The sequence below is a fragment of the Dermochelys coriacea genome, chromosome 14, assembly GCF_009764565.3.
Source record: "Dermochelys coriacea isolate rDerCor1 chromosome 14, rDerCor1.pri.v4, whole genome shotgun sequence".
NCBI classification, from domain to species: Eukaryota; Metazoa; Chordata; order Testudines; family Dermochelyidae; genus Dermochelys; species Dermochelys coriacea.
Genome location: NC_050081.1, coordinates 34,811,025 through 34,824,669, shown reverse-complemented (window position 1 = coordinate 34,824,669; position 13,645 = coordinate 34,811,025). Strand labels below are relative to the sequence as shown.

Sequence of the window (13,645 nt, the reverse complement as noted above, 5' to 3'; positions counted from 1 at the left end):
TTAGTAATATCAGGAACAGCTCACGGGCAATAAAGCTCAATTTGCAGAAGCCTGTGACTTGTCTGTGACTTGTCTGTGACATTTACTAATAATATCCATGACAAAATGGGGAGGAAGGAGACTCCAGCACCCATGGCTGCTGTGGCTCTGGGATCCCATGGTGGCTGGGCAGCTGTGAGGGTCTGGTAGAGAGCTGCAGAGGCCACCCATGGCTGAGAGACTCAGAGGCCCCCAACACCACTCGTGACAGCTAGGAACTGCAGGACCCCTATGGCCTGCAAGAGCTCAGAGCTCTGGTAGGCAGCTCTCAGCTACAGCAGGTGGCAGGGGGACCCTGCAACTCCTACCTGCCCTGGTCTGAAGCCACAGAGGTCTCAGGAAGTCACAGATTCCATGGCTTCTGCGAGCTCCATAGCAAAATTGTAGCCTTACTTATGTGTTCTGGCCCTCTCTCATTAGCACAGTGATTGTTAGTCTCTGACTTCCCCCTTTGGGGCCGGATTGTCTCGTTCTCACACTTTTCCAGGCCATGCTGAAAAGCATTTACTGTTTGTACATTTCTCCCTTTATGGACCAGCATTAACTAGATGCTAAATAAATGGGGAGTAGGGACAGTAGAATGTGGTATTTGGGCTTCTGTGCTATTTCAGGTCAATGTGGTGAGTCTGAGGGATGCCCTCCTTCCCCTCTCACCATCATCCTCCACTCTTGACACTGTAACATCTGCCCAAGCGATGGAGAGATTTATCCCATCCCCGTTCTACCCCTCCGTCTCCCAAGATGTAACTTATCACTGGGTCCCTGGTTCTCCATGCTAAAGAATCACAGGTTTGATGTCTAGGATCCTAAATTGGACTCCAGAGGGCTGGAGAAGAAAGGGTCATAAACCTGGGAGTGGGTGGGGAAATCCCATTGAACCTAAAGCACAGTTTGTCCTTTCAGATCTCAGAGCTGTTTCTAGCTGTTGGTAAAATTGTTTCCTGGCTTTTTCTAGGCTTAGTCCAGATCATTTGTAGATGGGAAGGTTTCTCTTTCTTTTCTTATATTATAATGGTGCTAAAACTTTTGCAATTAATACAGCTGAATAATGAAGTGAAAAATGAAAGCGGTTTGGTCACTTCAAAAGAAAATGGGTCTGTTTATTTTCCTGATTTTTTGAGACTTGAAGGATTCTCTGAGATTTCTCTTTATGGATGGGAAAGTGTTTTATTGCCCACCCTGTACTGTGAATTTTTTTCTTTTCATGAAGGCTGTTAGGTCACATACTTTGATATTAGTTTAGTTTGGCAGATGTAGCTCAGATTTATTGAGAACTTCATGAGACAAGTGATCCTTTGCCAGAATCATTCTTTTTTAGATTTTATTTTATTTCAATCTTTATCTAACCCTTTGTCATGAGATTCTTTTGTGTGGTTTGAACAATGACAGTGATCAGTATCTCTCAGCATGAACATAGATGGTGCAAACTAGATTGAGAGGCAGAGACTGAAACAGAAATGAATTTATTACCTGATCCCTGCAGTGATGTGAGCAACCATTGGGAGGAAGAGAAGGTGAAGGGGAACGGAGCTGGGAAACTGCTGGATTTTCTCCATGGAGCCAGATGGCTGAGACTGAGAACTGTGAACTCGTTGCACCTGTGCTAGAGAGTGACTAGACTTGGCCTTTGCAGTGTGATGCTGGACCTGAAATCTAAAGGCCCATGAACGACACCCCAAGAGAAATTATGTGAGGAGGGGGCAGCATCTCCCTATTGCTAAGATGCTGAGGTTGGGAGCAGGCAAAAAGGGAGCTGGGGATGGTAGGAGACCTGGGCAGCCTTGAAGCCAGGCTGATCCCTCACTGAGCCCAGAGGGAGATGCCCTCCCCATGTACCACCATGTCCTGTGTTGGGATGACAGAGTTTCTTTACCCCACTCACCCCACACTGCATCCCTCTTGTGACTAACCCCTGCGTCGGGTGTGGATATATTGTGTGCAAAGTGTGCCTGGTGAGGGATCACTGGAAAACTCATGATCTGCTAAATATTGTGCTCTTGAAATGCAAGTAACACCAGTGCATGTAGAATGGTGAGATTTTAATGTATTTTTGTTGCTAGGCTGAATGTGTTCCAGGTGCCCCAAAAGAGGACACTGATGTGGGGGGAGTTGGCCGGGGGGGTGTAGAGTTAGGGGTGTTGGAGGGGGTATTCACAAGGTGAGGGCAGTGTTGACTGCTGTCACAGTGGCGGGGGGTGGCAACAGCTGTCCGTCAGCATCGATCTGTGGGACCTCCTTCCCAGGGCTGGGAGCCTGGGCCTGGATGTGTGGGATCTGGCAACAGTCAATCAGCTGTGGATGCAGGAGAACGGGCTAGTTGGGAAGGTGACTAATCAGGGCTGTTTCTAAGCTTCAGTGCTTGTGCTCTGCAAACACCCCCGGACATTTCCTGTTATGGGAAAACCCACTTGGCAGCCTCAAAAAAGAGGATCTGTCTGTAAAAACCCAGACATATGTCAAAGTTTTTGTTACTGAAATATGTCATAGTTCTGGGGATTGTTCCACTCAAACTCCTCAGGGATGACAAAGGACCAACCGTTGGTGTTAGAAAACTCTTATGTGGCCGTCCATCACCAACAGGAAGAAGGAGGTAAACAAAGAAATGTATAATTCACCTGAAGGATGCTTTGGAGCTCACATACACCGTGAAGATGCCTGACCCCATGACGGTTGGCCTCTCACTGAAACTTAATGGGGGTTTTTGGTTGGTCCTCTCCCAGTAGCAAAAGACAGTAAGGGCCAATGAGAAATGAAAACCCTGTGACTAGACCCCAGGGCCAAGGGAGAGAAGCCAAGGCTCTAGGTCAGCCTCATTGACAGCACAGGCAGGCCAATGAGGGAGTCAGGAGCCCGTTCTCTGAGTGAGCTGGAGCTGCCTGCTAGAGAAGGGCAGAGCTAAGGAGAGAGGAGCAGCCAGAGCTGGGATGGAAGAAGAGCAGCACAAGCACTGAGGCAGAGGGAAACTGGGGCCTGAGCACTCCAGAGCTGGGTGCTGTGAGAAGCTGGGGAGAGCAAGGGGGGACCCTGGGCAGTGTGGGATGACATCATGTTTTCCTTTCCCATTTCTGCCTGAATTTTTTATTCCTTGCTGTTTAATAAATCGTATTTGTTCTAAATTCTGTGCACTCCTGAGTGACGACATCAGGGAAGCGTCTGGAGTGAAGAGAGCACCCCAGACTGGGGATACGACACCCTAGCTTCTGTCCTGAGTGATCGCAACAAGAGTGGGGGTGAAGGTCCCTCAGGAATCCTGGGCCCAGCCTTGTTGGGGTTTCAGGGACTAGCGTGGAAGGGGAGTCCTCGAGGTCAGGCAGGCCTCCTGGTAAAGGGAGTGGGAGCCAGGACTCAGATCCTTCTGCTATTCGCTTCCATCACGGTGGTGTATAAGCCAGAAAAGTTCCCTACAATAGTAGGACCCTTCCCCCCACCCCCTTATCTCTGTACATATTTACTGGTTTCTCCTAAAGTTAGTTCAGATTATAGGGGAAAGGGTCAGAGCGGCCACCAACGGGAGTTGCTGGCCACACTCTGAGGCCCCCAATTTGGTCGTAAGAATCCCTGGGCTCGATGCTCGTGACGGGCCCTTCTGACCTTGGCGCCTGTGGGTGTAACAGGAGCCGGACACAGAGACGCTGCAGCGCGGTGGGTTGATCGCTAGGACCCAGGAGCAGCTGGGGGGCGGCTCTGGGGGGGCGGATCGCGGGGCTCAGGCCCGGCCGCAGCAAGTGACTCGCAGCCGCTGCGGCGACTCTGGCTCCCGGCGAGATCCCCGAGCCCCGGCGGCTGGTGCTGGGAGCCCGGAGCCCTGGCTGCAGCCGGGAGAGGGGAATCTCCAGCCGGGCCCTTCCCGCGGCTCCCCGGGAGCCTCCCCCAGGGCAGAGCCCCCAGCCCGGCCAGGGCCCCCTTCCCGGCCCGGCCCCTGCCCCGGGGGGCCCCGCTCGGAGGGAAGGTAAGAGAGACCCGCCCCCCCGGCACCCCCGGGCTGCAGGAGCAAGGGGGGAGGGAAGTTCCCAGCTCCCAGAACTGCCCAGATCCATTCCCTGCACCCCCGGGGCAGTCAGCTCTCCTGGGAACAAGGGCAGGAGCTGAGAGAGGAAAAGCCAGTTGCTCACTCTGCTGAGCACTGCCCTACTTAGGGAGACGAGGGAGAGCTAGAGGGGGTCACAATACGCTGTGGGGCGGTACCCGAAAGTGACTCCTTTGATTCTGCTCTTTTTCCAGCGTTTGGCTCAGAGCTGCTGTTCTGGGGAGGTTTAGAAGGGACGTGGTGGGTTAGTTCTAAGCGGAGGCGGGGGGGGGGGTGTCCAGGGAGGTAATGAATTAACTGGGTTTGTTCCCAGCATGGCAGAGTCATACAATCAGAGCGTCTGTCTGCAGGGAGAGAGCCTGGGGGGAATCGGGGCGTGACATGGACTCCAGCCCCTTATGAAACCTGCCCAATCTCCCAGCTCCTCTGACAGGCTGAGGAATCGTGTCCGCGTTTCGCTCCAGATCGTCCCATCTTGCAGGGGACAGGGCAGGGAAATGGCTGTGATGGAGCCCGCTCAGGTAGGGGATTCTCAGGGAGCTTTTGGTGGTGGGGGAGGGATATTGTAGAGGGGTTAAACACACAGGGTGGGACGGGGTGTGATAAACCTGCTGGAACCTGATCAACCTGGGCCTGATTTTCTGAATAGGCCCATTGGTGGATTGGGGGCAGTGGAAACATTCCCCAATTTCTGAACAGGAAACACCCCGCTGGGCAGGGCTGGGAAAACTGACCAGACACCCAGTGCTGGAGCCTGACGCATTGGCCAGAGGCTGCTGTGCAATCCGAAGGGAAGCTGTCAAGGTTCCTGTCCCTGCCTCCAGCTCAGAGCTCTGCTTCCGGTATCAGCCTGTGACTGGCAGGCATGTGGGAAATGAGAAGAACCTGCCCTGCTCCGTGTGCTGGGGGGACAAGGAGCTCTCACCTTTTCCCCACCCTCTGAAACCTCCCAGCTACTCTGAGCAGGGTGCGGGGAGGATTCTGCTTCTCTCTCCATCCTCCCCCATGACTAGTGGGATTGTGGCTGGGGCAGCAGGTTCTGAGTGGGGGATTCTTGTTTCAGATGCCGGTGACCTTTGAGGAGGTGGCTGTGTATTTCACGCAGGGGCAGGGGGCTTTGCTGGACCCTGCTCAGAGAGCCCTCTACAGGGATGTCATGCAGGAGAACTACAAGACAGTGACCTCGCTAGGTAAGGGATTCCTGGCCCCATGGTTATTGGAAGCTGCGGGAAGGTCTGCATGTCTGACACCGGTCAGGTTCTTCCCTCATCACGCTCCAATGAGAACAGGGTGTCAAAACATAAGTCACATACTAAATCATCCCCACCCAACCCCTCTAGCTTGCAAGGTGGAGAAGCCGTGCATTGTCCTGTCTGTGTTGTTTCTTGGTCGCACACAGATTCTCTCTTCTCTCTCCTCCTTGGGAACAGCTACAGTCATGTGGAGGGCTCTGGGCTTCGCAGGTTTAGAAATAGGCAGGGGTTTAACATGAGAGCTGGGTGTGCGTCACAATTCCCCTCATCTTCCCAGATGTCTGCCTCCAGCAAGGGGGTTAAGAGACCATGTTCCCGTCCTCTTAGATTCCACATTCCCCAGCACAGCACTGGGACAGGTGCCACCCACGGAATATCATTTCTGACAGATGCTCTCTCAATTCTCCACAAACCCTGATCTGGTTTGATTTCACTCCCTGCACAGGATTTCCCCTTCCCAAACCTGGCCTGATCACCCAGCTGGAACAAGGGGAGGAGCCGTGGGTGCCCGATCTCCAGGCCTGTGAGGAAAGAGAGATCCCGAGAGGCGTCCACACAGGTGAGCGCTGACACACAAATCATCTGGTGAATGAAAGAAAAAGTTGAGAATCCCCAAAATGAGGTATCAGTAAGTGCCCTCAGTTCCTTCCTCATCTCACCCAGGGCAGGGCTGCAGGCAGCAGATATCACTGACATCGATTCCCACGTGTCCTGTTCACTGCAGGAGTTTCCTTCTCAACTGAGAAGTGGAGGCAGAATCCAATTACTCCATCTGTGCAGCTTTAGTATGTTGGGTTTTCCCTCGGTTCTATTCCTCTTAATTTCTCCTCAGCAGAGTGACTCATGTCTGCATTGTCTCTCTCCCAGCAGGTGATGGGAGAGTGAGTGAGAAGAAGGAGGGGAATCAACAGCAGGAAATTCCTGGACACAGGGAACTACAGTGGACTTTTGTGGGAAGAGCTGAAGGGAATTTTTCCCAGTGCTTGGCACAGGGAGAAGCCTGGGGAAATTGGCAGAGGTCAAAGAGGCTGCTGGGAAACCACTCAAGGGAGCAAATGGATGAATCTGTTATACGTGGGGAAGGACAGAGGGATCCCACAGCCTGGCACACAACCCCCAAGGAAGACAAACGCTATGAATGCCTCGGTTATGGGAAAGGATTCATTCTGAGACCGGTGCTTCTTACGCTTCAGACAATAAATACTGGAGAGAAAACACTTCAATGCTTGGACTGTGGGGAAAACCTCAATAAGCGCTCAGATCTTACTAACCATGGGAGAAGCCACAAGGCAGAGAAACCCTCTGGGTGCCTTGAGAGCAGGAATTGTTTGAATTGGAAGTCAGCACTGATTACACATCAGGTAATCCACACAGGAGAGAGACCCCACAAGTGCTTAAACTGTGGGAAAAAATTCGTACGGAGGTCAGGCCTAATTAAACATCAGAAAATCCACACAGGAGAGAGACCCCATCAGTGCTTAGACTGTGGGAAAAGTTTCATTCAGAGGTCAGACCTTGTTAAACATCAAGCAGTCCACACCGGAGAGAAACCCCATAAGTGCTTAGACTGTGGAAAAAGTTTCACAGAAAGGCCAACCCTTCTTAAACATCAGGTAATCCACACAGGAGAGAGACCTCATAAGTGCCTAGACTGTGGGAAAAGTTTCACATGGAGATCAGCCCTGGTTACACATCAGAGAATACACACAGGGGAGAGACCCCATAAGTGCTTAGACTGTGGGAAAAGTTTCATACAGAGGTCAAACCTACTTAATCATCAGGCAATCCACACTGGAGAGAGACCTCATAAGTGCTTAGACTGTGGAAAAAGTTTCACAGAAAGGCCAACTCTTCTTAAACATCAGCTAATCCACACAGGAGAGAGACCCCATAAGTGCTTAGACTGTGGAAAAAGTTTCACAGAAAGGCCAACTCTTCTTAAACATCAGCTAATCCACACAGGAGAGAGACCCCATAAGTGCTTGGACTGTGGGAAAAGTTTCACATGGAGATCAGCCCTGGTTACACATCAGAGAATACACACTGGAGAGAGACCCCATAAGTGCTTGGACTGTGGGAAAAGTTTCACATGGAGATCAGCCCTGGTTACACATCAGAGAATACACACTGGAGAGAGACCCCATAAGTGCTTAGACTGTGGAAAAAGTTTCACAGAAAGGCCAACACTTCTTAAACATCAGCTAATCCACACAGGAGAGAGACCCCACAAGTGCTTAGACTGTGGGAAAAAATTTGTACGGAGGTCAGGCCTAATTAAACATCAGAAAATCCACACAGGAGAGAGACCCCATCAGTGCTTAGACTGTGGGAAAAGTTTCATACAGAGGTCAGACCTTGTTAAACATCAAGCAGTCCACACCGGAGAGAGACCACATAAGTGCTTAGACTGTGGAAAAAGTTTCACAGAAAGGCCAACCCTTCTTAAACATCAGGTAATCCACACAGGAGAGAGACCCCATAAGTGCTTGGACTGTGGGAAAAGTTTCACATGGAGATCAGCCCTGGTTACACATCAGAGAATACACACAGGAGAGAGACCACATAAGTGTTTAGACTGTGGAAAAAGTTTCATACAGAGGTCAAACCTACTTAATCATCAGTCAACCCACACTGGAGAGAGACCTCATAAGTGCTTAGACTGTGGAAAAAGTTTCACAGAAAGGCCAACCCTTCTTAAACATCAGCTAATCCACACAGGAGAGAGACCCCACAAGTGCTTAGACTGTGGGAAAAAATTCGTACGGAGGTCAGGCCTAATTAAACATCAGAAAATCCACACAGGAGAGAGACCCCATCAGTGCTTAGACTGTGGGAAAAGTTTCATACAGAGGTCAGACCTTGTTAAACATCAAGCAGTCCACACCGGAGAGAAACCCCATAAGTGCTTAGACTGTGGAAAAAGTTTCACAGAAAGGCCAACCCTTCTTAAACATCAGGTAATCCACACAGGAGAGAGACCCCATAAGTGCTTGGACTGTGGGAAAAGTTTCACATGGAGATCAGCCCTGGTTACACATCAGAAAATACACACCGGAGAGAGACCCCATAAGTGCTTAGACTGTGGGAAAAGTTTCATACAGAGGTCAAACCTACTTAACCATCAGGCAACCCACACAGGAGGGAGACCTCATAAGTGCTTAGACTGTGGAAAAAGTTTCACAGAAAGGCCAACCCTTCTTAAACATCAGCTAATCCACACAGGAGAGACACCCCACAAGTGCTTAGACTGTGGGAAAAAATTTGTACGGAGGTTTGGCCTAATTAAACATCAGAAAATCCACACAGGAGAGAGACCCCATCAGTGCTTAGACTGTGGGAAAAGTTTCATACAGAGGTCCCACCTTGTTAAACATCAAGCAATTCATACAAAATGGAGACCATAATACCATAAGACTCTGGGAAAGTTTTCATAAACAGATCAGCCCTTCTAAACAACAGGCAATCCACGCACGATGGAGACCCCTGTAAGTGCTTTGACTTTGGAAAAATGTTTCAAATTGATGTTATCCCTTGTTTTACATCAGAGAATCCACACAGAGGAGTAACCCCATAACTGCTTAGCCTGTGAAAAACCTTTTAAATGGAGTCCAGAACTTGTTTCCAATTAGGCAATCCACACAGGAGAGAGACCCCATAAGTGTTTGGACCATGTGAAAAGTTTCACACAAAGATCAAATCTTATAACACACAGAGGATCCACACAGGAGAGAGACCCCATCAGCGCTCAGACTGGAAGAAGATAGTAGCGCTGTTGATTAATTGCTGTTAACTCGTGTGATTAACTCAAAAAAATCCATTGTGGTTAGAAAAATTAATCTCAATGAATCACACTGTTAAACAATAGAATATCAGTTGAAATTTGTTAAATGTTTTTGAATGTTTTTCTGTGTTTTCATATCTATTGGTTTCTCTCACAACAAAGAATAAAAAGTGTACAGTGCTCACTATATTATTTTTGATTTCAAATATTTGTACTGTAAACATGCAAAACAAAAACAGTATTTTTTAGTTCACCTCATACAAGTGCTGTAGTGCAATCTCTTTATCAGGAAAGTATAACTTAGAAACATAGATTATTTTAATTTTATAAGTGCACTGAAAAATAAAGCAATTAAAAACTTTAGAGCCTAGAAGTCAACTCAGTGCTACTTCTTTTTCTGCCACTCGCTAAGACAAACAAGTTTGTTTACATTTACGAGAGAGAATGCCTCCTGCTTCTAATCTATGATGTCACCTGAAAGTGTGAGAAGGCTTTCCCATGGCATGTTTGTAGCTGGCAGTGCAGGTATTTATGTGCAAGATATGCTAAACATGCCTATGTCCCTTCATGTTTCGGTTTCATGTCCCTTTGTGCTTCAGCCACCATTCCAGTGGAGGATGCTCATTTAAAAAAAATTAAATTTTTGACTGAACTCCTTGAAGGACACTTGTATGTCCCCCGTTCTGTTTTACACACATTCTGCCAAATATGTCATAATATCGAAGTCACGGATAATGACCTAGCACATGAGGGGACACTTTCACTGCAGATTTGACAAAACGCAAAGAAAGTAACTATCTGAGCTTTCTAAAGATAGCTACAGCATTCGGCTGAAGGTTTAAGAATCTGAAGTATCTTCCAAAATCTGAGAGGGATGAGGTGTGGAGCATGCTTTCAGAAGTCTTAAAAGAGGAAGACACTGATTGGGAAACTACAGAACCTGAACCACTAAAATAGAAAATCAACTTTCTGCTGGTGGCATCTGACTCAGTTGAAGAAAATGAGCACATGTCAGTCCGCTCTGCTTTGTATCATTATCGGTTAGAACACGTCATTAGCATGGACGCATGTCCTCTGGAATGGTGGTTGAAGCAGGAAGGGACATATGACCCTTTAGACCATCTGGCATGTAAATATCTTGTGACACCGGCTGCAATAGTGCCATGCGAACGCCTGTTCTCACTTTCAGGTGACATTGTAAACAAGAAGCAGGCAGCATTATCTCCTGCAAATTGTAACTATCAACAGATGGCTTAGGCAGTGTTGCTATAAGGAGGGCTTTGGGATATATGGCCATTGGGAGGCATTCATGGACAGAGGACAGTTCTCTCGGGATGGGAATGAAATAGACTTCTGTGATGGAGGCTGGCACAACTGATTAAGAGAGCTTTAAACTAGGAATTTGGGGGAGATGGTTGGGAGATGTCCAGGTAATCTCCACTCCAGATTTTAGCATTGAGAGGGAAGAAAATGAAGTAAGAAAGGATACAGCCGTGGGTAGGAGAATGTATATAAGGAGGAAGGGCAGTGTGGATACCAGTCTAATAGGTTATACTGGCTGTAGAATGACCATGCCTAATAGGGTACAGAATCTGAGCAAGGCCAAACAGCAAAAATTAAGATGTTTGTACACCAATGCAAGGAGCCTAGGTAACAAAATGGAGGAACTAGAGCTACTGGTGCAGGAAGTGAAACCAGATATAGGGATAACAGAAACATGGTGGAATAGTAGTCATGACTGGACTACAGGTATTGAAGGGTATGTGCTGTTTAGGAAAGACAGAAACAAAGGTAAAGGGGGTGGAGTAGCATTGAATATCAATGATGAGGTAGAATGTAAAGAAGTAAGAAGTAATGCAATGGATAAGACAGAGTCTGTCTGGGCAAAAATTACATTGGGGAAGAAAACTAGTAAAGCCTCCCCTAGGATAGTGCTTGGGGTGTGCTATAGACCGCCGGGATCTAATTTGGATAAGGATAGAGCCCTTTTTAATGTTTTAATAAAGTAAATACTAATGGAAACTGCGTGATCATGGGAGACTTTAACTTCCCAGATATAGACTGGAGGACCAGTGCTAGTAATAATAATAGGGATCATATTTTCCTAGATGTGATAGCTGATGGATTCCTTCATCAAGTAGTTGCTGAACCAACTAGAGGGGATGCCATTTTAGATTTGGTTTTGGTGAGTAGTGAGGACCTCATAGAAGAAATGGTTGTAGGGGATAATCTTGGTTCAAGTGATCAGGAGCTAATTCAGTTCAAACTGAACGGAAGGATTAACAAAAATAAATCTGCAACTAGGGTCTTTGATTTCAAAAGGGCTGACTTTCAAAAATTAAGGAAATTAGTTAGGGAAGTGGATTGGACTGAAGAACTTACGGATCTAAAGGTAGAGGAGGCCTGAGATTACTTTAAATCAAAGCTGCAGAAGCTATCGGAAGCCTGCATCCCAAGAAAGGGGAAAAAATTAATAGGCAGGAGTTGTAGACCAAGCTGGATGAGCAAGCATCTCAGAGAGGTGATTAAGAAAAAGCAGAAAGCATACAGGGAGTGGAAGATGTGAGGGATCAACAAGGAAAGCTACCTTATTGAGGTCAGAACATGTAGGGATAAAGTGAGACAGGCTAAAAGTCAAGTAGAGTTGGACCTTGCAAAGGGAATTAAAACCAATAGTAAAAGGTTCTATAGCCATATAAATAAGAAGAAAACAAAGAAGGAAGAAGTGGGACTGCTAAACACTGAGGATGGAGTGGAGGTTAAGGATAATCTAGTCATGGCCCAATATCTAAACAAATACCTTGCCTCAGTCTTTAATAAGGCTAAAGAGGATCTTAGGGATAATGGTAGCATGACAAATGGGAATGAGGATATGGAGGTAGATATTACCATATCTGAGATAGAAATGAAACTCAAACAGCTTAATAGGACTAAATCGGGGGGCCCAGATAATCTTCATCCAAGAATATTAAAAGAATTGGCACCCGAAATTGCAAGCCCATTAGCAAGAATTTTTAATGAATCTGTAAACTCAGGAGTTGTACCATATGATTGGAGAATTGCTAATATAGTTCCTATTTTTAAGAAAGGAAAAAAAAGTGATCTGGGTAACTACTGGCCTGTTAGTTTGACATCTGTAGTATGCAAGGTCTTGGAAAAAATTTTGAAGGAGAAAGTAATTAAGGACATTGAAGTCAATGGTAAATGGGACAAAATACAACATGGTTTTACAAAAGGTAGATCGTGCCACACCAACCTGATCTCCTTCTTTGAGAAAGTAACAGATTTTTTAGACAAAGGAAACACAGTGGATCTAATTTACCTAGATTTCAGTAAAGCGTTGGATACCATGCCACATGGGGAATTATTAGTGAAATTGGAAAAGATGGGGATCAATATGAACATTGAAAGTTGGATAAGGAATTGGTTAAAGGGGAGACTACAACGGGTCCTACTGAAAGGTGAACTGTCAGGCGGGAGGGAGGGTACCAGTGGAGTTCCTCAGGGATCAGTTTTGGGATCAATCTTATTTAATCTTTTTATTACTGACCTCGGCACAAAAAGTAGGAGTGTGCTAATAAAGTTTGCAGATGATACAAAGCTGGGAGGTATTGCCAATTTAGAGAAGGATCGGGATATCATACAGGAGGATCTGGATTACCTTGTAAACTGGAGTAATAATAATAGGATGAAATTTAATAGTGAGAAGTGTAAGGTTATGCATTTAGGGATTAATAACAAGAATTTTAGTTATAAGCTGGGGATGCATCAATTAGAAGTAACAGATAAGGAGAAGGACCTTGGAGTATTGGTTGATCGTAGGATGACTATGAGCTGCCAATGTGATATGGCTGTGAAAAAAACTAATGCGGTCTTGGGATGCATCAGGAGGGGTATTTCCAGTACGGATAAGGAGGTTTCAGTACTGTTATACAAGGAACTGGTGAGACCTCACCTGGAATACTGTGTGCAGTTCTGGTATCCCATGTTTAAAAAGGATGAATTCAAACTGGAACAGGTACAGAGAAGGGCTACTAGGATGATCCAAGGAATGGAAAACTTGTCTTATGAAAGGAGACTCAGGGAGCTTGGCTTGTTTAGCCTAACTAAAAGAAGGTTGAGGGGAGATATGATTGCTCTCTATAAATATATCAGAGGGATAAATACCAGAGAAGGAGAGGAATTATTTAAGCTCAGTATCCATGTGGACACAAGAACAAATGGATATAAACTGGCCACCAGGAAGTTTAGACTTGAAATTAGACGAAAGTTTCTAACCATCAGAGCAGTGAAGTTTTGGAAAAGCCTTCCGATGGAAGCAGTGGGGGCAAAAGATCTATCTGGCTTTAAGATTAAACTCGATAAGTTTATGGAGGAGATGGTATGATGGGATAACATGATTTTGGTAATTAATTGATCTTTAAATATTCATGGTAAATAGGCCTAATGGCCTGTGATGGGATATTAAATGGGTGAGATCTGAGTTACCCAGGAAAGAATTTTCTGTAGTATCTGGCTGGTGAGTCTTGCTCATATGCTCAGGGT

The 13,645-nt window shown here is 46.7% G+C and overlaps 10 protein-coding genes across 22 annotated transcripts in view; 5 read left to right on the top strand and 5 right to left on the bottom strand.

The window, feature by feature from the left end:
- LOC119843278 (zinc finger protein 850-like) overlaps window positions 1-9,263 on the top strand; it is a 65,241-nt gene extending 55,978 nt beyond the window's left edge. For 2 of the 5 annotated variants that reach the window (XM_043496637.1, XM_043496635.1), the window contains exons 3-7: window positions 5,130-5,256; window positions 5,765-5,878; window positions 6,187-7,029; window positions 7,198-8,696; window positions 8,949-9,263. In XM_043496637.1, the coding sequence (XP_043352572.1) occupies window positions 5,130-5,256; window positions 5,765-5,878; window positions 6,187-7,029; window positions 7,198-8,696; window positions 8,949-9,083 (2,718 nt within the window). In that variant the 3' untranslated portion in view covers window positions 9,084-9,263. Of the gene's footprint in view, window positions 1-3,956; window positions 3,989-4,499; window positions 4,588-5,129; window positions 5,257-5,764; window positions 5,879-5,982; window positions 7,030-7,197; window positions 8,697-8,948 lie in introns of those variants that run through there. The other 3 variants (XM_043496636.1, XM_043496634.1, XM_043496638.1) reach the window with 3 other exon arrangements.
- The window catches only part of LOC119843336 (butyrophilin subfamily 1 member A1-like), a 1,931,986-nt gene that overhangs the window by 291,796 nt on the left and 1,626,545 nt on the right, over window positions 1-13,645 (bottom strand). The window contains exon 12 of the mRNA XM_043496872.1: window positions 342-347. The gene's annotated coding sequence lies outside the window, so the exon portion shown is untranslated. The remainder of the gene's footprint in view (window positions 1-341; window positions 348-13,645) is intronic.
- Window positions 1-13,645, top strand: part of LOC119843287 (zinc finger protein 850-like) — a 1,467,609-nt gene that overhangs the window by 418,162 nt on the left and 1,035,802 nt on the right. The window lies entirely within an intron of this gene.
- The window catches only part of LOC119843274 (zinc finger protein 850-like), a 1,382,451-nt gene that overhangs the window by 630,798 nt on the left and 738,008 nt on the right, over window positions 1-13,645 (bottom strand). The gene's annotated exons all lie outside the window — the stretch shown is intronic.
- LOC119843356 (zinc finger protein RFP-like) overlaps window positions 1-13,645 on the top strand; it is a 1,128,717-nt gene that overhangs the window by 394,260 nt on the left and 720,812 nt on the right. The window lies entirely within an intron of this gene.
- Window positions 1-13,645, top strand: part of LOC119843308 (butyrophilin subfamily 1 member A1-like) — a 910,188-nt gene that overhangs the window by 194,493 nt on the left and 702,050 nt on the right. The gene's annotated exons all lie outside the window — the stretch shown is intronic.
- The window catches only part of LOC119843334 (E3 ubiquitin-protein ligase TRIM39-like), a 707,078-nt gene that overhangs the window by 91,320 nt on the left and 602,113 nt on the right, over window positions 1-13,645 (top strand).
- LOC119843309 (butyrophilin subfamily 1 member A1-like) overlaps window positions 1-13,645 on the bottom strand; it is an 845,206-nt gene that overhangs the window by 285,288 nt on the left and 546,273 nt on the right. The window lies entirely within an intron of this gene.
- Window positions 1-13,645, bottom strand: part of LOC119843327 (E3 ubiquitin-protein ligase TRIM11-like) — a 790,215-nt gene that overhangs the window by 319,455 nt on the left and 457,115 nt on the right.
- Window positions 1-13,645, bottom strand: part of LOC119842642 (zinc finger protein 239-like) — a 1,225,455-nt gene that overhangs the window by 1,097,160 nt on the left and 114,650 nt on the right. The gene's annotated exons all lie outside the window — the stretch shown is intronic.